This window comes from Physeter macrocephalus, chromosome 10 (genome assembly GCF_002837175.3).
Source record: "Physeter macrocephalus isolate SW-GA chromosome 10, ASM283717v5, whole genome shotgun sequence".
Classification (NCBI taxonomy): Eukaryota; Metazoa; Chordata; class Mammalia; order Artiodactyla; family Physeteridae; genus Physeter; species Physeter macrocephalus.
Genome location: NC_041223.1, coordinates 18,324,294 through 18,345,403, shown reverse-complemented (window position 1 = coordinate 18,345,403; position 21,110 = coordinate 18,324,294). Strand labels below are relative to the sequence as shown.

At 34.7% G+C, this 21,110-nt stretch overlaps 1 protein-coding gene across 7 annotated transcripts in view; it reads left to right on the top strand.

Moving 5' to 3' along the window:
* The window catches only part of STXBP5 (syntaxin binding protein 5), a 166,140-nt gene that overhangs the window by 112,715 nt on the left and 32,315 nt on the right, over positions 1-21,110 (top strand). For 2 of the 7 annotated variants that reach the window (XM_007112875.4, XM_024122667.3), the window contains 3 exons: positions 4,645-4,710; positions 9,394-9,453; positions 9,556-9,603. The exons of 1 other annotated variant lie outside the window; for it this stretch is intronic. In XM_007112875.4, coding sequence (XP_007112937.1) covers positions 4,645-4,710; positions 9,394-9,453; positions 9,556-9,603 — 174 coding nt within the window. The remainder of the gene's footprint in view (positions 1-4,644; positions 4,711-9,393; positions 9,454-9,555; positions 9,604-21,110) is intronic. 4 more of the 7 variants (XM_055087449.1, XM_055087448.1, XM_007112877.4 and 1 more) reach the window with 2 other exon arrangements.

Genomic DNA, 21,110 nt, shown 5'->3' with positions numbered 1-21,110 from the left:
GGGGAAGTACGTAGAAGGAGAGGAAATAAAGTCAGAGGGGATACACCATAGTCACATAATATATACCACAGTCATATATCATAGGATCATATACATCAACCAGTCATGTGGAGCTGGACTTCAGCTTTTACCATGAGTCAGATGGAAGGCACGGAAGGGGTTTTTAGCTCATTCAGTAATTTAATGTCTAAATTAAATTATCACTATCACACTCTTTAATTGAGCTTCTTAAATGTTTCTTCCTAGGCTATTTTAAGAAGGGGAATTACATCTCATACTACATTTTTATAGTTTAGTAGCAGTTGACAAAATACCAAAGGCTTTAAATTTCAAAATTTATTTAGTACCAGGCTCATTGTAATGCTGGACTGTATAATCACTACTATTTATTTATTTTCTTAATTGAGGTATGATTGACATGTAATGTTATATTAGTCTCAGGTATATAATATGATGATTTGGTATTTGTATACAGTGCAGAATGATTGCCACAGTAAGTCTAGTTAACATCCATCACCTTACGTAGTTTAAAAGATTTTATTTCTTGTGATAAGAACTTTTAAGATCTACTCTCTTAGCAACTTTCAAATATGCAATACAGTGTTATGATACAGTGTTATTAACTGTGGTCATTATGGTATTCATTACATCTGCATAGCTTATTTATTTTATAACTGGATGTTTCTACCTTTTGATCCCCTTCACCCATTTCTCCTCCCATCCCCCGCCACCTCTGGCAACCATCCATCTTTTCAGATTCCACATATAAGTGAGATTATATGGTATTTGTCTTTCTCTGCCTGACTTACTTCACTTAGCATAATGCCCTCAAGGTCCATCCACATTGTCACAAATGGCAAAATATCATTCATTTTTATGGCTGAATAATATTCCATTGTACATGTATAACTGATTTTTTCGTCTGTGCATCCACCAGTGGACACTTAGATTATTTCTGTATATCATTACTGTTTAAAGACATGCTATCTTAGTGTTTTATCAAGAAAAAGTTTATTTATATATACAGATATTTTGTCAGAGATTAATAAATGCATACCTGTAATTACATCTGTCATCTTAGAACTGTAAAGACTAGTTTTATTATTTTTTTTACAAAATCTTTAGTGTGATGAAAGTTAAAAAGAAAAAAAAACTACTTGTTGTCATTCAAAAGCTTCCTATCCAATGAAGACAAATAATATATAGTTCAAAATAGAAAACACTCCTCATAAGCCCAATTCAGTACTCAGTGTTCTCTAAATGTTAATGTAAGAGCTTTCTTAGGGACTGTAGAGGTTGTGACGTCATGAATTTTACCAGAGGAATAGGAAAGCAGATACTGGTCATATGTGCACATATGTCGATATCATGCCTGACAACTTCCGAGGCCTAGACATGCAGCCTCTTGTCTGTTGCCCAGCTATCCCAAGCTCCTGGTTTGTGTTTATTTGTAATTTTTAAATACTTTGGAAGAACTCTTTTCATTTCAATCTCCAAGCAAATTAATTTCCATATGGTTTACTTTGCGTTTTGCCATGTCTTATAGTTTTTGTCTATAGCGTAAAATACCTTGCTAGGGTTTCTCCTAAGAATTGAGGCCATCCTATAAGATAGATTAGTTTTATATGATTCATATATATCTGTGAAAAGAAAGTATTTCTTTAGAGCTCTTTTAAAAATGTGATAGTATAGTTTTTAAGAGTTATAGCCCTAGAAGATAAGTAATGTGCAGTACAGGCATACCTCGGAGATATTGCAGGTTCAGTTCCAGACCACCACATTAAAGCAAATATGGCAGTAGAGCGAGTCACATGTATTTTTTGGTTTTCCAGTGCATATAAAAGTTATGTTTACACTATACTGTAGTCTGTTAAGTGTACAGTAGCATTATGTCTAAAAACACACAATGTACAGACCTTGGTTTTAAAATACTTCATTGCTAAAAAATCTAACCATTATCTGAGCTTTTAGCAGGTCATAACCTTTCTGCTGGTGGAGGGTCTTGCCTCAGTGTCGAAGGCTGCTGACTGGTCAGGGTGGTGGCTGCCGAAGGCTGGGGTGGGTATGGCAATTTCTTAAAATAAAACAACAGTGACGTGTGCTGCATCGATTGGCTCTTCTTTTCACGATTTTACTCACAATCGAACCCTCTCAAACCCTGCCGCTACTTTATCAACTAAGTTTATGTAGTATTCTGAATCCTTTGTTCTCATTTCAACAATCTTCCCAGCATCTTCACCAGGGGTAGATTTCATCTCAAGAAACCAGTTTCTTTGTTCATCCATAAGAAGCAGCTCCTCATCTGTTAAAGTTTTATCATGAGATTGTAGCAATTCGGTCCCATCTTCGGACTCCCTTTCTAATTCTAGTTCTCGTGCTGTTTCCACCACATCTGCAGTTACCTCCACTAAAGTCTTGAACTTCTCCAAGTCAAACATGAGGGTTGGAATCAGCTTCTTCCAAACTCCTGTTAATGTTGGTATTTCGACCTCTTCCCATGAAATCACAAATGTTCTTAATGGTATCTAGAATGGTGAATCCTTTCCATATGGTTTTCAATTGACTTTGCTCAGATCCATCAGAGGAATCGCTATCTATGGCAGCTATAGCTTCACAAAGTGACAGAAATATATTATATGTAAAAAATATATATATAAAATATATAATATTATTTAAGAAATATAATAAGACGTGAAAGTTGAAATTACTCCTTGATCCCTGAGCTGCAGAACGGATGTTGTGTTGGCAGCCATGAAAGCAACATTAATCTCATAGTACATTTCCATCAGAGCTTTTGGGTAACCCAGGTACATTGTCAGTAAGCAGTAATATTTTGAAAGGAATCTTTTTTTCTGAACAGTAGATCTCAACAGTGGGCTTAAAAGATTTAATAAACCATGTTATAAACAGAAGTATTGTCATCCAGGCTTTGTTGTTCCATGTATATAAGAGCATAGGCAGAATAGATTTAACATAATTCTTAAGGTTCCTAGGATTCTTCAGAATGGTAAATGAGCATTGGCTTCAGTTTCAAGTCACCAGCTGCATAACCCCTAACAAGAGAGTCATCCTGTCCTTTGAAGCTTTGAAGCCAGGCATTAACTTCTCCTCTCTAGCTACGCACGTCCTAGATGGCATCTCCCAACAGAAGGCTGTTTCATCTACATTGAAAACCTATTGTCTGGTATCGCCACCCTCATTAATTATCTTCCTAGATCTTCTGGATAACTTGCTGCAGCTTCTGCGTCGGCCCTTGCTGCTTCACTCTGCCCTTTTATGTTATGGAGATGGCTTCTTTCCTTAAACGTCATGAACCAACCTCTGCTAGCTTCAAACTTTTCTGCAGCTTCCCCACCTCTCTCAGTCTTCATAGAATTGAAGAGAGTTAGGGCCTTCCTCTGGATTAGGTTTTGGACTAAGGGAATGTGGTGGCTGATTTGATCTTCTATCCAAACCACTGAAACTTTCTCCATATCAACATTAAGGCTGTTTCACTTTATCATGCATGTGTTCACTGGAGTAGCACTTCTAACTTCCTTTAAGAACTTTTCCTTTGCAGTCACAACTTGGCTAACTATTTGGCTCAAGAGGCCTAGCTTTGAGCCTGTCTGGGCTTTTGACATGCCTTCCTCACCAAGCTTAATTATTTCTCATTTTGGATTTAAAGAGAAAGGAGAGCGACTGACTGACTCTTCCTTTCACTTGAACACTTAGAGGTCACTGTAGAGTTATTAACTGATCTACTTTCAATATTGTGGGAATAGGGAGGCCTGAGGAGAGGGAGAGGAATGGGGGAAGGGCAGATCAGTAGAGCAGTCAGAACACACACATTTATCAACTGAGTTTGCTGTCTTACATGAGTGTGGTTCATGGTGCCCCAAAACAATTAAAATAGTAACATCAAAGATCACCAATCACAGATCACCATAACAAATGTAATGTTTCAGACTTTTTTATTATTATTATGAGAATTACTGAGATGTGGCATAGAGACACGAAGTGAGCAAACGCTGTTGAAAACAGTGGTGCTTGTAGGCTTTCTCAGTGCAGGGTTGCCGCAGCGTTCAATTTGTAAAAAAATGCAATACAAGCAAAGTGAAAAGTGTAGTAAAACAAGGTATGCTTGTATTTTAAATATTGCAAACTTCGAAGCATACAGTATTTTCTTAATTATTATTCAGTGATATTTAAGGGAGGTACTTGAGATATACTTAGGGGAAACCACTTTGAGGTTTGAGTTGAGAGTCCTTAATGATGTAAAAATCACCAAATTTATTACCAAGTATTTATTCTCCTTCAGGTGAAATCCAATAAGAAGTATGTCATATGCCCTCAAATTGCCGACTTTAAACAAAATCCTGTGTTATATTTAATGTTCCTGAAAATTAGCAGATTATCTCTTTTGGAAATTGTTTCTTATTTGTTTAACTGACGACTGCTGTGTTAGTTTGAGGTGTTTTAATATCAGAATACTCCTATATTCTGATCTCAAAACTAATGAGCAGAGTATCAATGCCAGCGTAGTCTGCTAACCTGCTGGGTTTTTTTTTTAATGGACTGTCATTAAATACATACTGTAAATAGGAGGCAAAACTGCACTTATATAAACTTGTGGTGTGATTTGGTTTTGGTTTTGTTTTTTAGCAGGTCTGTGCGATATTAGTGAAGGGACTGTAGTCCCAGAAGATCGCTGCAAATCTCCAACTTCTGGTAATTTGGTTTTTATTTTATTAATAATTATAATTCTACAAAAAATACAGCTTGTCAAATTTTTATAGATAAGCGTTTAAAACACACCTACAGGGAACTTTTGTGTCACATATTTATTCTTAAAGTCATAACTGTATTCTTTGCATTCTCATTAAGTGAAAAGAAATGCATTAGATAAAAATCTACAGCGATTACCTGTTAAGAGTCATGTAACTGTTTACTTAGCTTTCTAATATTTATACTTTTTTGGGAAAATGTATTTTACTTCTTACCATTGGATCAAAGGTTTCGTCATCTACAGTTTTGTCTTTGCTCTCAGCATGCCTGGAGTGATCTGGTAGAATAGTGCTCTAATCCATGAATAATGTTTACCTAAATGTTATGAAAGATTTTTAACACTTATTATCTAATGGTGACTGTGGACAGTTAGAATAATTGTAGACTAGTTACATTTGTTTTTGGTTTTGATAAAAGTAATATGAGATAATTTTATAGCTGTATTAAAGCATTTGTCCTTTCTTATCCGTATATTAGTCTTATGTAACCTATGTATATATTAATATTTCAGAGTAACATTACTTTTTGAGTCTCCTTACAATTAAGAGGATCCTGAATTCACTTTTTTTTAGTGCATTGAAACTTTGCTAAAATTTAATAAGGTTAACTTCATAATTTTAACTGATGTATTTATTAAATCATTCTGGCTGGGAATTTTCATCAGCTTTCTACTGGAAAGATTGTTCTTAACATAAAGTAACACTGTTCTTAGACAGATTTTGATCCTTGCTTAGGTAGTTCTACATCAGAAATAATTTCAAGAATGGGAAAAATTAAGAGGTGCATTTTACTTTACTCCCTCATATTTCAGTTTACCTTTCTGTGAGATCTAGGACCAAGAGAACTTTTGTGAGGTTTTCTTTTTAAAATTGCATTTTCCTGATATTGCTCAGGTTAATCATTTCTTTTCTTAAAATATATGCACCTTCTGGTTTTCTTAATATTCAAATTTCATATTTAAGTACACTCATTACACCAATAAAACATATGGAATACAGGAATCACTCATATCATTAGCACCTAATATTAAGGCTGAACATTGGTAGAATAACATTGAACAAATAATATGGAGCAATACGTACTTCCCATCTCACAGGACTAGAGTTATTTCTGAATATGATTTAGAATTATAATATCTCGTAATTATTACTGTTCTTCCTCCAACCATATACAGTACTATTCTGATGTTCTCACCTTCCCTAAAGTCCATATGAATGCACTTGTCAATATGTTAAGACTATAAGCCACATTTGATAACTTGGACATGTGATATATTGTCTTTCAGTACATCAAATGACTATCAAATGTGTTTTAACAAGATTCAGCCCAAATAAATTAATACTCCTTTTCACCCTAAGTCAGACTTTCAGTAGGTGTATATTTCTAGCAATTTGGAATAACCCAGCAAGAGGTAATTGTTGATAAATATGTAAGTACATTTCAGTATAATTATTCAATAGATAAATATAAAAAATGCATACTGGTAAAAACCCTCCAGGTTCTCTCTTGTACCAGAGAAACTCAGACATCATTCAACATTTTCAAATATACTGGGCTCTTTGGTTCACATAAAAAGAAAATATAGTTTTAACATGCAGAAATTTGTATGACACCAGGCATATTTTTAGGTGAGTTTGAAATGCAAAGTAAAAATTGTGACCTCAGAAATCATTGATAAATCACAAATTCTCATCTTTACATATAACCTCTTAGTTTATTTAGTTTAGTCTTTGATTATGCTCTGAAAGAGCGAAGAGTTATCTGAAGAGTTATATTCATTCATGCATATCAGAAAAGACTGCTTTTACAAAAAACAAACCACACTTTGTAGACAATAGTTGTACCTAACACATGTTTCGTGTACCAGGAGATGGATGTCAGTCATGCATATGTACTAAGAACTACCATAGAAACTAAAATAAAGCTCTGGAAATAGTTACTAGAAAACAACGTTTGTGTTTATGAGAGAAAAAATGTATAAAAAGTGGGTTGGGAGTTCAACTGAATTCCTAATAAACACTAAGAGGACCTCTATTATAAAAATGAAAAGTAGCCATATGCCCTTTATCAAAACCAATATGTTCACTTGAAATAATACGTATAATTGAAGAGAAACTTTTCTGAAAAGCTTTTAAAGCTCGTAATCAAGATTTGTGATCTGAACAGTTTAGCCAACTAATATCAAAGCTCTATTCAAAAATCATCCTGAGAAAATCCAAGTTATGAATATAGTTTTCCCTTTCCATTTATCTTTAAATAAACCAACAGTCTCTCTGAAATAGAAAATTAATCCTGCCATCCTGAATTAACATAGACAATTATTTCTGCCATCTTCATTTGATCTTTATTTCAAAGAACTCAGATTGCTTCACTGAGCACTTCTCTAATGTTGGGATATATTTTAGTGCTGCATCCAAAATTTATGTGTGTGTGTGTATGTATGTATGTATATGTATATATACATTTCAAATTGAAGAATACCCAAGGCTACATACCATGAGATGGTGCCCTCAGGAGTTTCTGTGTACCCTAGAAAAAAACAAAAGCTGTATGTATTTTCTGGGTTTATTTAATCTAATTTTTAAAATATATTCAAGTAGGAAATGCTAAAAAACATTTTTGGAACTTTTTCATGAGCTGTCACAGAAGTTATGACAACTGGTAGTAGGCATTTTCAGTTCGGGGAAAAGTATATCTGCTTCTTTTATTCACATTTACGGCTTATGTTGCCTATTTTTATGTTAGAAATACTGGACATTTTTATAATTTTATATTTGTGTTCAGATATGCTATCTTGCTATTAGTCTGATATGAAATATATCAAATAAAACAAGTGTTAATAAATTTTTGTACATCCATGTGGTTATGTAGTATCAGAGATGAATAATATTTTAAAGTATATGTAACATCTTCTCATAACCATTATCTTCTTTAATTCTGAATTTATTATGTGAAAAAGGAGTGTATCCTATTTCTATTCCTGAAAATGTTGCTGAGCTCAGTGTTACTTATGTGATATTTTTTGATATAGGATTTATGAGGATCTATAAATGCTATTTAGCAAAAATAACATAGTTTTAAAAGAGTAATTTTTATAAGACTGTTTTAGAAGTAATTGGATCCTGCCAATGTTGACAGGCTTTACTTGGTCTGAGAAGAGACTTCAAGGATGTTTTCCACCTGACCACAGAAAGAAAGTACGATTTCGTGGGGGAAGGTCAAATTTTGACCTTATTTATTAAGGCTCAGTACTTTGACTGAGATAAAAAAGAAATCAGCATAGAAAAACCATTTTATTTACTTCCAGTTATGTTCTAGATAGTCATTTCTAGCAGAAAAGCTTTATTCGTTCAGCAAATGTTTACTTAGAGATTCCTACATGAAGAGCACTCCACTGAGTCCAAAAGAGATGCAAATATCAATCAGATAGGGTCCCAGCTTCTCAATTCAGTTCCGTGGGAAAGGTCAGGTGTATGTAAACTTAAAATACAAGGCGTTAAGTGATTAACATCATAAGAGAAGTAACAGGTGAACTTTTACAGGAGTTCAAAGAAGGGGAGGTGATTTATAGCTGGAGAGATGGTGAAAATTTTAATGGATGAGATATCATTTGAAATTTGTTATAAAGATAGGTAGTTTGGGGCTTCCCTGGTGGCGAAGTGGTTGGGGGTCCGCCTGCCGATGCAGGGGACACGGGTTTGTGCCCCGGTCCGGGAAGATCCCACATGCCGCGGAGCGGCTGGGCCCTTGAGCCATGGCCGCTGAGCCTGAGCTTCCGGAGCCTGTGCTCCCGCAATGGGAGAGGCCACAGCAGTGACAGGCCCGCGTACCGCAAAAAAAAAAAAAAAAAAAGATAAGTAGTTTGACTCTAATAATAAAGTCAACTGGAGTACTACTTAGGATTCCCTTTATAATAAAAAGTTTGTTAGAAATTAAAGAAATACAGTGAAAATTAGGAACATCTTTTTAAGGAAAAAGGACTAAAATCTTAATTATAAAAATATTAGATACACGTATTGAAAGTCACAGTTGAAATAAAATATTTCTTACCTCATTAAATTTAAGTAAATATTTGAACATATCTAAAATTATAAATGTCATCCTCAGTATTTTAAAGACCTCTTTGGTACTAGTAGAATTTATATATAATTTTAAAGTTTGTATCTAGAAACCTAACTCTAAAATAAACTTTACCAGTATAGTACTTATACAGGACTCTAAGTGCTACTAGATAAACCTTATTCGGTTAACTAATATCAAGAATTTTTACATTTTCTTTCAGAAACAGATAACTCCTTATATTTTTCTTTATCTGTTCTCTAACTTATAATATATACCAAGATTTTGCCAAATGGTTGTAACTTTCGGAAAAATTATTATACATTAGGGTTAATATTTATATATACTAGAGATTGGTCGACCATGAAAGATAATGCACTACTGATTGCTGTTCTTACTGTAATTTTATAAGAATTATTACTAACTATATACATGATATTTTCTTCTGGCCAGTAGTATGGGAACTTGTTTTAGGGGTTACCAGATTACTTTGTACTTTTCCCTGTGACAACTCAGTGTTTATGACTGACTATGTGCCTGTTCCTTCCATTGTCTTCATTTGTGTAGGTTCTTCATCACCACACAATTCAGATGATCAACAAAAAGTGAATAATTTTATAGAAAAGGGTATAGTATCATTATTTTACAGTATTATCTTTTAATTACATTTAATTCATGTAGTTTACTTTGAATAGATTTTGACATTTTGTATCAAAATATCATTTTCAGTGAAGATCAAAAGCAGAAAGTTTTCCAAGATGGTAGCCAGTGATATAGGTAGGAAATAGACATTTCTATTTTGTTTCTAATCCTTGCTATTTGCAATGCTAACTCAATACCAGAAAATTATCTAATGCATTGCATTTTGTATATATTAATTTGTTATTCCTATGCTAAACAATCATCTCCTGGGCTGTGTTTCTTCTAAACTCATTGGGACAATAATTATTAAAAAATCAGTTAAACTGGGGTTGCAGTTCTTCCTCTGACTTAACAGTGTGAATTGTTCTATTAATTTTTATTTTTGCTTTATTTTAAAATAAAGCAGGGTTCAATTTATGCCATACGTAGTACAGTTTTATACTCCAAAGTTTTGAAATTTTTTTCTTTATAGTTTTATTTGTAATTTTTCCTACCTGTCTTCTATCCTCACATTATCCAGACTCCAGATTTCAAGGAAGTGGTTCTTTAAAATACTGACTTTTAGTCCGTAATCTGTACTACCCTTGGGTTAAATGGGAATTTTCTACGACTCCTTCCTCCCAAGTAAAAATGAGCGATACTTTGAAATTATTTACTCAGTCCAAGATTTGCAAAGTTTCAAACCGGGGGATAAAATATATAATTAAACTTTAGGGACATAATCAAACTAGGGTTTTTTAGTCATAAAAATTTGAATTTTGTTTGAAGATTTTTACAAGCCTGAGAAACACCATTTTACTAAAAGAGAATACATTTAATCTTTGATGTAAATCCAAAAATTTTATTACACTGTTAACATATTACTTATTTCCCCCGAAACTCCCACCATATATTCATTGAATTGTATTAAATTAGATGAATTTCTAGGCAGCTGGAATAGATTACGCTCTTTTTTTTTTTCTTGTTTTTTTTTGGCGGTACGCGGGCCTCCCCCTGCTGTGGCCTCTCCCGTTGCGGAGCACAGGCTCCGGACGCACAGGCTCAGCGGCCATGGCTCACGGGCCCAGCCGCGACCAGACCGGGGCGCGAACCCGGTTCCCCTGCATCGGCAGGCGGACGCGCAACCACTGCGCCACCAGGGAAGCCCCAGATTTACGTCTTTTCAACTGATAAAGTTTAATGTGTGGTAAATTTCTAAAATTCTTAGAAGTAGCATCCATATTGTTTGCATGTTGTAAATTGAACCCTGTTTAGTCATATTAACATTGGCAGACTTTTAGCACCTCTGGTCATTTTTTTGAATAACGCGGTTTATTCTTGGGCAAAGGGCTCTTCATTTATGGAGTATCAATTATTTATCTCTTTGTATTTGTGGTACTTTAGTGAATCATTTGGTAACATTTAAATCACTTTCATTATCTACGAGCACTACTGCATAATTATTTTTCAACCAATTTCCTTTTTAGTATATACTATCTTAATAGTACTTTAGAGGTTCTTTTACTGTCATGTAATGTAAAAAGTTAGAAGGGACTTTTCTACGTATAATTTATCAAAGAACTTGTGGAATTTAATTACCTAGGAATTTTACCTTGCATGAAAGTTACTTTGTACATAATTAAATTTTTCAAATAATTTATCTGTTTGATTTTCGATCCTGGGGTTATGTTTGCTTTGTTAAATGTTTTGACTCACTTTCCTTTTTTATCTGTGTTATGAATAGAATATGTAACATGGACTATCTGAGTGTGACTATTTGAAAGACTTTAATAAATTCCTTAGGATTGAGAACATTATTGGAAGGATAGTTCTTTGGTAACATAAAAAAGAAAGCAAGAATGTTATCAGCAAGTTTTTTTTGTCATGCCACTTTCTGTAGTTATATTTTTTGGGAAACATTAACTTTATTCAACTTTTCAAACTTATGTTAGCTATACAGTTATAAATAATTATTTTTCATCTCCAGAAACCACTGTTGTATCTCCTATTTTATATATAATTTTAATTGTTTTCAGTTGGAATCTTTCAGTATTTTTTTTTGAAGTATAATTGACTTACAATATTATAATAGGTTCAGGTGTACAATATTATAATAGGTTCAGGTGTACAACATAGTGATTCAGTATTTTTATACATTACCTACCATACAAAGTTATAGTATTTGTGACTGTATTCCCTGTGCTATACATTACATCCCTGTGACTGACTTACTTTATAACTGGTAGTTTTTAAATTCCAACATATATCCCAAGGTATATAGAAGGCAAGCTTACTTCTCAATTTTTTCTTCATTCAGATGGAGACTATGCCATTTAAGATTGTAAAGTTTTTTCAGTTTAAAAACAAAAACAATAAAAACACAGTTTATCTCTCTACATTAGTGTCTAGTTTCGTAATAAGACTTAGCATAAAATATGCTACTGAAAAACACATAAAATGTCAATGAAACATTGGGAAAAAATTCATAAAATCTCCTAAAGACCTCTCTTTTTTTCTATCAATACTTAAAGCTTAATAGTATCAAATGTGCTAGGACTCCTTGAGCGTTCTGACCTCACTATCATCCAGTCCCATACTTGCTCTAAAGGATCCTGAACCTCATAAAATTATCACCTTGTTCTTCCTCAATCTACAGACATTTACTGCTTCAGTTTATGCAGTTATGCTGTGGCCTAATAAGGGAAGGCATAAGAATTAAGCCTCGAACCTCCAAGATCGGCACTGGTGATAGAACGACCTTATGTGGAAGGCTGACAGAATGTATTGGCTCTGAAGTTTTGTCCCTAAGTTTCACTTACACTTTGAAAGTAACTGCTGCTTGTGTCATATCGGAGAGGACGGGGCCAGGGGGTGTTCAGGATGTCATTCTCACTTTAACAGTCTGACCCAATCGTGGAAAATCAACTGTTTTTTGCTGCCTGACAGTACAGATGAAATAGCTGAGATGGTAACAGGTTTTTTTAAATATACTTAACAATTACAATTTTCCTAGCACACTGTAGCAACCATTTATAAATATTTTTTTCTTATTTAATCCCCTCAGTAACCTCAGTTAGCTACTTACTGTTATTTCCCTGTTTCACAGAAGAGGACAGTAAGAGTTAAAGAGTATGTAGAGTATCTATTGGTCACACAGCTAGCAAATGTCGGAGCCATGATTTATACAGAGCTTGTCCAACTCCACTGTTTGTCCTCTTCAACAATATCCTGTATTACCTCTTAAGAAGATTTACTGAAGGCTGTAAGCATTCAAAAACAAATCTGTTGGGCTTCCCTGGTGGCGCAGTGGTTGAGAATCCGCCTGCCAATGCAGGGGACACGGGTTCGTGCCCCGGTCTGGGAAGATCCCACATGCCGCGGAGCGGCTGGGCCCGTGAACCATGGCCGCTGAGCCTGCGCGTCCGGAGCCTGTGCTCCGCAACGGGAGAGGCCACAACAGTGAGAGGCCCGCGTAACACACACAAAAAAAACAAAAAACAAATCTCTTGTGTGATTTGAAACTAGATAATCTGGCTCTGACCCTGTTCTGTCTACATGGTAACCTGGAAAAAAGGTGGCACGTGTTAAATTCTGTCCAAGCACTAGATCATGGGGGCCATCATGGTACCCATCACGCAAATATAATATACAGTGCCTGGAAGTCTACCTTCCTCAAAGAGCAGACTCAAGTGAAAGTAACTAGAGTGGACAGTAGGGTTCCCAAACCCATCTACCCAAAGCCTGGCTTCATTGTTTGTTTCCTGACCGACAGCTAACTCAGGTAAACGATACTGACAATGACTTCATTGTTTGTGCATAAGAATAGCAGCCTAAAAAGACATAACTTTAGCCTTGTGAATTTAACAGTAAAAATATAGCATAGTATAATGCAACTGCAGCATCCCTATGCATGTAATACACATATAGTGATTTGTTTTGCTTGTTCAGACCTTATGAATAATTTTTGTTAGTAAAATCTTAATGGGCAACATTTCCAAAATCAATAACTTTCTTGTAGTTAGTTAGCAATTTCTGTAAATCATTTAGAAAATAAGATTGCTTATCAATTTTTTATTTGTTCATAATTTATATTTTATAAAATTTCAGAAATATGATATTATATAAAGCTTATTATTCTAAGTTTATATAAAAATAGTCCTAAAATATGTATCTTTGTTAAAGTATTAAACAAATTTTTCATGATATACTTATGAATAAAATATGGTCCAGATGTTAGCATTGTTTGGTAGATCTTGAAATTACATGATTAAACTTCTCTAAAGATCATTCTATTTCATTATGAGTCTATTTCAGTCTGAAAGTAGATTTCTAGCTGGATTATATAGTCTACAACCCTGCCCATGACCCATTTTATTACTAATTTTCATATAGAAGGAATGATTATCAAATTGATTACATGAAACTGTGAGGGGGAAATAATACTGGAGATGAAAGAATAAAGATTCAAAAGTATGGTGACTTAATTAGTGCTGTGCCAAAACAGAATAATAGCTCTATTTTTTCTCAATTGGGGTGTAGTTGCTTTACAGTGCTGTGCTAGCTTCTGCTGCACAGCGAAGTGAATCAGCCATACATATACCTGGATCTTTTCTGGATTTCCTTCCCATTTAGGTCATCAGAGAACATTAAGTAGAGTTCCCTGTGCTATACAGCAGATTCTCATTAGTTATCTGTTTTATATATAGTAGTGTATATATGTCAATCCCAATCTCCGAATTCATCCCACCCCAATAGCTCTGTTTAATGAACACCTCCTAAGTTCTAGATATTATACTAGATATTTGTCATATGATATTTATTAATATAGGAAAGATAATACCGCCAGGGCCCTTTTTATGTCTCAAATTTCTGAATTAGCAGTTACTTGGGGAAAAATTTTCTTTCTTAGCAAAAACTGAAGTAATTTTTGAAGTCTACTTAAATGAAGATAATGTCCAAGTGCTGTTTTCATGAGTTCTCCTATACATAAGTCCCAATGATTCCTTTTTTATATTAAAGTGTTCTAACAGACTTAAATCTGTTCTGAACCATTATATTCTAAATCACTAACTTATTAAACCTACAGTTTTAAAGCAGCTCAAGCCCCTTTATTTTTCAAGAAAAGAATTTGAGCCTATCCAAAGTAATATCCCATGATCATGACTTAGTCATCAGAATCCCAGTCTGTTGCCTATACACTGTAGCATGTCCCTGCTCTCATAGTGTATGGTCTCTTCTTGTGCTGTCTTTCCAATTCTTTTATATTTACAATTTGGAAAATAAGTTCTCAGAGGTTTATTTGGAGTTCGCCATATGAATTTGAAAAGGTATGTATGAAATTAAGTAGAATTTTATGTTTTAAAATTATTCTAATTCATTATAAAACAAATTAGTACTGATATTTCTAGTTTATATTCCGCAATATTCAACCCAAAATGTGGCTGCTACATCTATAGAAGTTCATCTTTACATTTAATCCACAATACGGCTACTGAAAGAACAGAAGCTCATCTTGAAAGAGAAGATGAGTCAAGTGTTCAGTAATACCATTTTTACAGGTAACTTTAATATTTTCCACTTTGAAAAAAACGTATTACTTACTCTTAATTGTCAAGAATGAAATTTCACAGACAGGTACTTTAAAACCATTATACAAGTAGGAATTCCTCTAAATGAATTCTTTTTTCTTTTTCAGGATGACTGAAATCTGAAGAGTATGGCATATTGTGTACTCAAACTCTAATTATATTTCTTAGTGTATTTTCTGTCAAATTTCATAATAAATTCTGCTCAGCAAAGTCTGTTTGTGTTTTATTACCAGTACTTGCTGTATATGCGTCTCTCTATAGAATTATCTTTTTCTTACATTAGAAGGATATGCAATGATCTTTCTAGAAATAACTTGCTGTTTGCTTCCTAACATAAAGAAAATTAGTCCAAATTAAAGTTACGTTACTAAAATAGTTTTTCGTCAACTATCGTTTGAACAGAACTGTTGATGTGGCAATTTATTTTCTGTCATTACTTATTGTATTTATTTGCTAGAGTTGCCATAGGAAAATACTGCAAACTGGGTCGCTTAAACAAGAGAAATTTACTTTCTCTAGAATAGTTCTAGAGGCTAGAAGTCCAAGATCAAGGCATTGACAGGTTTTTTTTTTCCTTCTGAGGCCTCTCTCCTTGGTTTACAGATGGTTGCCTTCTTTCTGTGTCCTCACATAGTCTGTTCTTCTAGGCACGTGCACCCCTAGTGTGTCTGTGTATCCAGATTTCTTCTTCTTATATGTACCAATCAGATTGGATGAGCACCCACGCTTAGTGGCCTCATTTCAACTTAATCGCCTCTTTAAAGGTCCTATCTCCAAATAGGTCGTATTCTGAGTTAGTAAGGGTTAGGGCTTCAACATATGAATTCGGGGGGAATAATTCAGCACACAGCACTTATGTTAAGTTTATGTAATACCTTCTATAGGAAATGCTTTGAGATGTTTTTAATTATGGTGATATCCTAGACGTTAAGTTTTATGAGTTTGTGGAAAGTACGTAGAGACAGGAAAAATAATGAAGACAAAAGCTGTAGGAGTTCAAGAATTAAGAGAACTTGTAATAGCCAGATCTTTACCAGACAGGTATTAGTATCTCTTTAAAGTTTCTCCTTCATCTTAGGTAATGGATAAGTGTTTTGTATTTCCAAAAGTTGTCCTTTTGATTAATAAGCTTATATTTAGTTTGTCCTCTTTTTCTATTTCATTTCGTGAAGAAATTCAGCTTCTTTCTAAAAATTCCAATAACAGTTTTTGTTTATTTATATTTTCATTCATTGCCATGTTTATTGAACATACACATTAAGTGCTAGACACATGCATAGATGCAGTAATTTGCAAAATAAATTCTGTTCCCAAATTCATAGAATTTATATTCTAGGATGGGAGGTAGAAACTGACATTATTAGTTCAAATGACTATTAAAATAGTGTGTGATAGGAGAGTTTCTACTTCTGGGTCCCACTTTCCCCCTTGGATTGCTTGCTCTATCCTACAAGCTGATTTTTAGTCTTTTTTTTTTTTTTTTAAATTCTGATTGCTTTTATTTAATATGCATACATTTCGACATTATCCATGAAAAGAGTTGCATTGGATCTCTGCAGGTGAGAAAAGTGATATTGTCACTTTATTCTAACTATTGAACTGCCCTCGATGTAAACAAAGATCCATTTGCTTTTTTGGCATCTTCTTCATACTGTCATAATAAGAAGTCATTTTACCTTTTATTGTTGGTACATTGTTTAATATAAAAGTCACAGTTCTGTTTTCCTTTAAAAAACCTTCCTTAGAAAAATGAGATGTGGAACACAGTGGGTAGAAAAGCTAAAGGAAAATTTCAAAGCATCTGTTTAATTTCAGAGAAGCAGCAAGAATCTCTATAATTGAGAAACTTTTCTTTGCAAAGAACTAAAAATCATCAACCATGACGAAACTGTCGTCTATGGTGTAATGGCCCAAGCAGTCCCCTTGCCTTAAGATTTGCTTCTCTTGAACACCATGCATCTTTCCTTGGTGTTGAAACTACCACTGCAGACATGATTGTTGTGATTAAGTGTAACTTCATTATTCTTTACAATCAAACACAGCTCTTTACTGCTTATTCAGCCAGCTAGCTAGATATATTCTCATTCAGGTTTATAAGAAGAGAGAGCAAAGACTCAGGTTAACAGCCTGCTGAGATCCATCTCTGACTCCAGTTTTCTTCAGACTGAAGAAACTTCTTTACTGTCATTGCCATTGTTTCTGCTGTGGACAAAGGCATAGAAAAAGAGAGCTATTTTATAGTTTCTAGTGACAGAGGATTTCAAAGCAAGGAAGATACTGGGTACCAGGGCAAGAGTTGAAGAATACACAGATAAAGAAGAGAAAAACAGGCAGTTTACCTTCCAAGAACTCATTCAGATCATATGTTTTCAGTTTGAAAACCTCAATGGAAGCTGAGTAACTTCATAGCATGAGCAGAAGTTTCTTTTTCAGTGTGATGAAATCAGGTGACAAGGTAATTGTGTTGGCAAGTGCTTCTGAGACTCCTGAGAAGTAAAAAATATGAGCTTCAGAAAATGCTGGATAAAGTCTGCAACTGCTTCCTCACAAAATTACAGCCAGAGTACAGTTTATAAGCCAGGAGGACTAGCTAGAGGTTCTCCAGAAGTGGATCTGCCTCTCCTGGACCTGCCACCAAGGAGGTTGATTAAACAGACCTGAAAACAAGGATATTCCTCTGAAGTAGTCACAAAAACTGAAAGATAGAAACATTTAGCCTAAATTTCAACTTTAGACCTTGGGTTTGGAACTTAGCCTCTCACAGAAGACAACAGTAAGACTAGTCAAAATACACGAGGTTCTTATTTCCAGGCATTGAGCAGTCCAGGACTGTCATCCTCAAGAGAAAGAAAAAACATGAGGTGAAACACAGTTCTCTGCCAGAGAATACTTTTCCTGTTGCAGTGCAGAGTGGTTAGAACCCAAGTGGAATTGCAGTCTCATTAAACTAAGGAGGAAGAAATTGGAGTTCTGGGCTTCTAAAGTGACTGGAATTTGTGAGGGAGGGCACTAGAGAAGAAGGAACTGCTTCAAGGGGGATTCCTAGAAGTCCCTGTGGAGATTCAATGCAGGTCCTTGCCTTACGGCTGGGCCACATAGGAGCTGGTCAAGACTTCAGTAGGCCTACTTAACAACCACCTGCAGTGAGGCTGAGAGCTGGCCAGTGATATCAGAGGTCATGCGATGCTGGGTGTAGACGTAGTGAGACCTTGCTGAGCACCTCATTCATTGTTTCTATCCCAGCAAGGCCACTCTTGAAGAGTAAGGATCAGTTCTTAGCATAAGAGCCATACCCTAGAACAAAGTTCTAACTGAAATAGACCCACCCTAACAAAGAATAAAACCAAGCTTGATATCCACCAGTAATTTAACTGGCAGAACAAAACTCAACACCAGTTAAGGTTGATGGTATAATCCAGGCTCCCTTCAACATATTATCTACTATTCAGTCAAAACATATGTCCCCATTCAATCAAAAGTTCCTAGACATGTGAAATAAAAATTCAAAATCATGAGAAAATATGACCCATAATCAATTTTAAAAATCAGTAGAAACAGACTATAAGATGACCTAGATGTTGAAATTAGCAGCCAAGAGTTTTAAAGCAGCTGCTATAATATTATGTGTTCAAGTACTGAAATGGGAACATGGTCATAGTGAGTGAACAGATGGAGAATATCAGCAGAGAAAATTAAAACTTTATTATAACAAAGTGAAATACTAGTACTGAAAAGTTCAGTATCTGAAACTATATGATCAATTCATCAGATGGGTTTAGTATCACTAGATGGAGACTACAGAAGAAAGGGCTATGGAACCTGAAGCCATAAATGTAAATTACACAGGAAATGCCAAGGAATTAAATCTTTTCCCCCCTCCACTGCTTCCCCATAAAAATATCTTATAAATTACTCAGGTTTATTTCGCTTCTTATGTTTAGATATAGAACTTAGTTTTTGAAATGAACTTAGAGAGGTTGAGCTTATAGTTGTGCATGCCATTCTATATTTATATCCTAAAAGTTTTTTTCCATTTTCTTGTTTTAGTTAATTGGAATATTACCATAGAATTAGAATAAAGAAATATTGGGTTGTTTACAAGTATATTAATAGCTCATCTGTGTAACATTTTACAGTTTATGAAAAAGTCATTTTATTTGTTTATTAATAAATAATAACTAATGTTTATCAAATCCACACTGTGTGTAAGGTATTTTGCCTAATGTTTTGCTTATGTCATCTTTTTTTTTTTTTTTTTTTTTTGTGTGGTATGCGGGCCTTCCTCTGTTGTGGCCTCTCCCGTTGCGGAGCACAGGCTCCGGACGCGCAGGCTCAGCGGCCATGGCTCACGGGCCCAGCCGCTCCGCGGCATGTGGGATCCTCCCACACCGGGGCGCGAACCCGGTTCCCCTGCATCGGCAGGCGGACGCGCAACCACTGCGCCACCAGGGAAGCCCTATGTCATCTTATATAATCTTCACGACTATGAAATTGTCATTAATATCTATTCCCATTTTACAGATGAGGAAATTTAAGGTTTAGAGAGGCAAAGTGATTGGCCTAAGGTCACACACCTAGTAGTTGGTTGAATTAGATGTAAACTCATATTTGGTCTGGCTCCAAATCCAGTCCTAACCACCGTACTTTACACTTCCACATTTTACAAACTAGATGTTGAAGCTTCTTCAAGAAATGTTTGCTGTGGACTTATTGTATCTACGTACTGGGTTTGATGAATTAGTCTTGTTCCCTATCCTGAAGTTGCTTTTAGTCTAGGGACCTTGATGCTCTCTGTGGTCCACATAACAGCAGCAGCAGCATCTCCTAGGAGCCTGTTAGAAGTGCAAGAATCTGATTTCACAAGATACCCAGGTGACTGGTGTGCACATTCAAGATTTATAAGCACTTGACTAAGTTTCAGAATAACTTAAATCAGAGTAGCGGGGTCTAGAGAGGCATCCACATCATCTGATTCTGAAAGAGTATCTTTAGACTGTACCTGACTGATTTTTCTCCTTCGGATATTGTATAGATACTATTTATCAGTCTATGTACATTGTACCTTTGATATTTGGTGAAAAGCTCTGAATTCTTTCAAAAGTTTAATATTGCATTTTAAAAAACATTTTGAGAGGGGTATAGTATCTTCTGGGTTTAAGAGAATTGGATATTAAATACAAGAGCAGTCATTTATATGAGATCAACCAACCATAGATTTCATTTGGCTATTTTAGTTGTCTATTACTTTTTATCTTTTAACTGAGATTAAGTCTGTGTGAAAATGGGATAAGACTGATTCATATATTTAACCCATTGTTGTTATTTTTTAAAGGATGCTAATTAGATTAATGAAGCTTAGAAATAAATACTTGATTTCCCCCTATCCCTTCCCAGTTTGCCTAATGCCTCTTTCCTAACACTGGATTTGTCATTTTTTTAGATGTGGAAGTTATGTACTATGACTGGATTTCTCTTTGTTTACATGGCGCCCTTATGGACTAGCAGGGTCTGTTCTTTAAATATCTCCTAACAGTCCAAAATTTAACCCAATATACACATTCATGTATTAACAAACAAATGCTTTTTCAAAATTTCACATAGGAAGCACTATTCTGTTACGCATGCACTGCCACTAACATAATAGATGTAGTTAAACACCTCCTAACTTTAAATCACTTCCTAGATTTAGGCAATAACTGATTTTCAGGATGGAAAGTGAATTTCAGTAGGTTTTTACATAGGCTTTTGTATTATTCTAATCCAAAATAGAAATATCTGTAGTTTATATTTTTGTAAATACTCTAATTTTAGACTGAGCATGACTTTGTTTTTTTGTTTTTTACTAAAATGTAAATTGAGTTGTTGACATATATGAAGAAATGGATGAGCCAAATATTTTTGTGATGTAATCAAATACTTCAATTTGATTGTAGATATAGGATGTCCTATATTCACGAGATTAAATAACTTAAAAAAGAATGAGCCTAATAGCTGTGAAGACGAGGAGCTGGAAAGATTTTATTGTATTACATACCCAAATTCAGTCTTATGCCTCTATTGTCCTTATCTGCAACA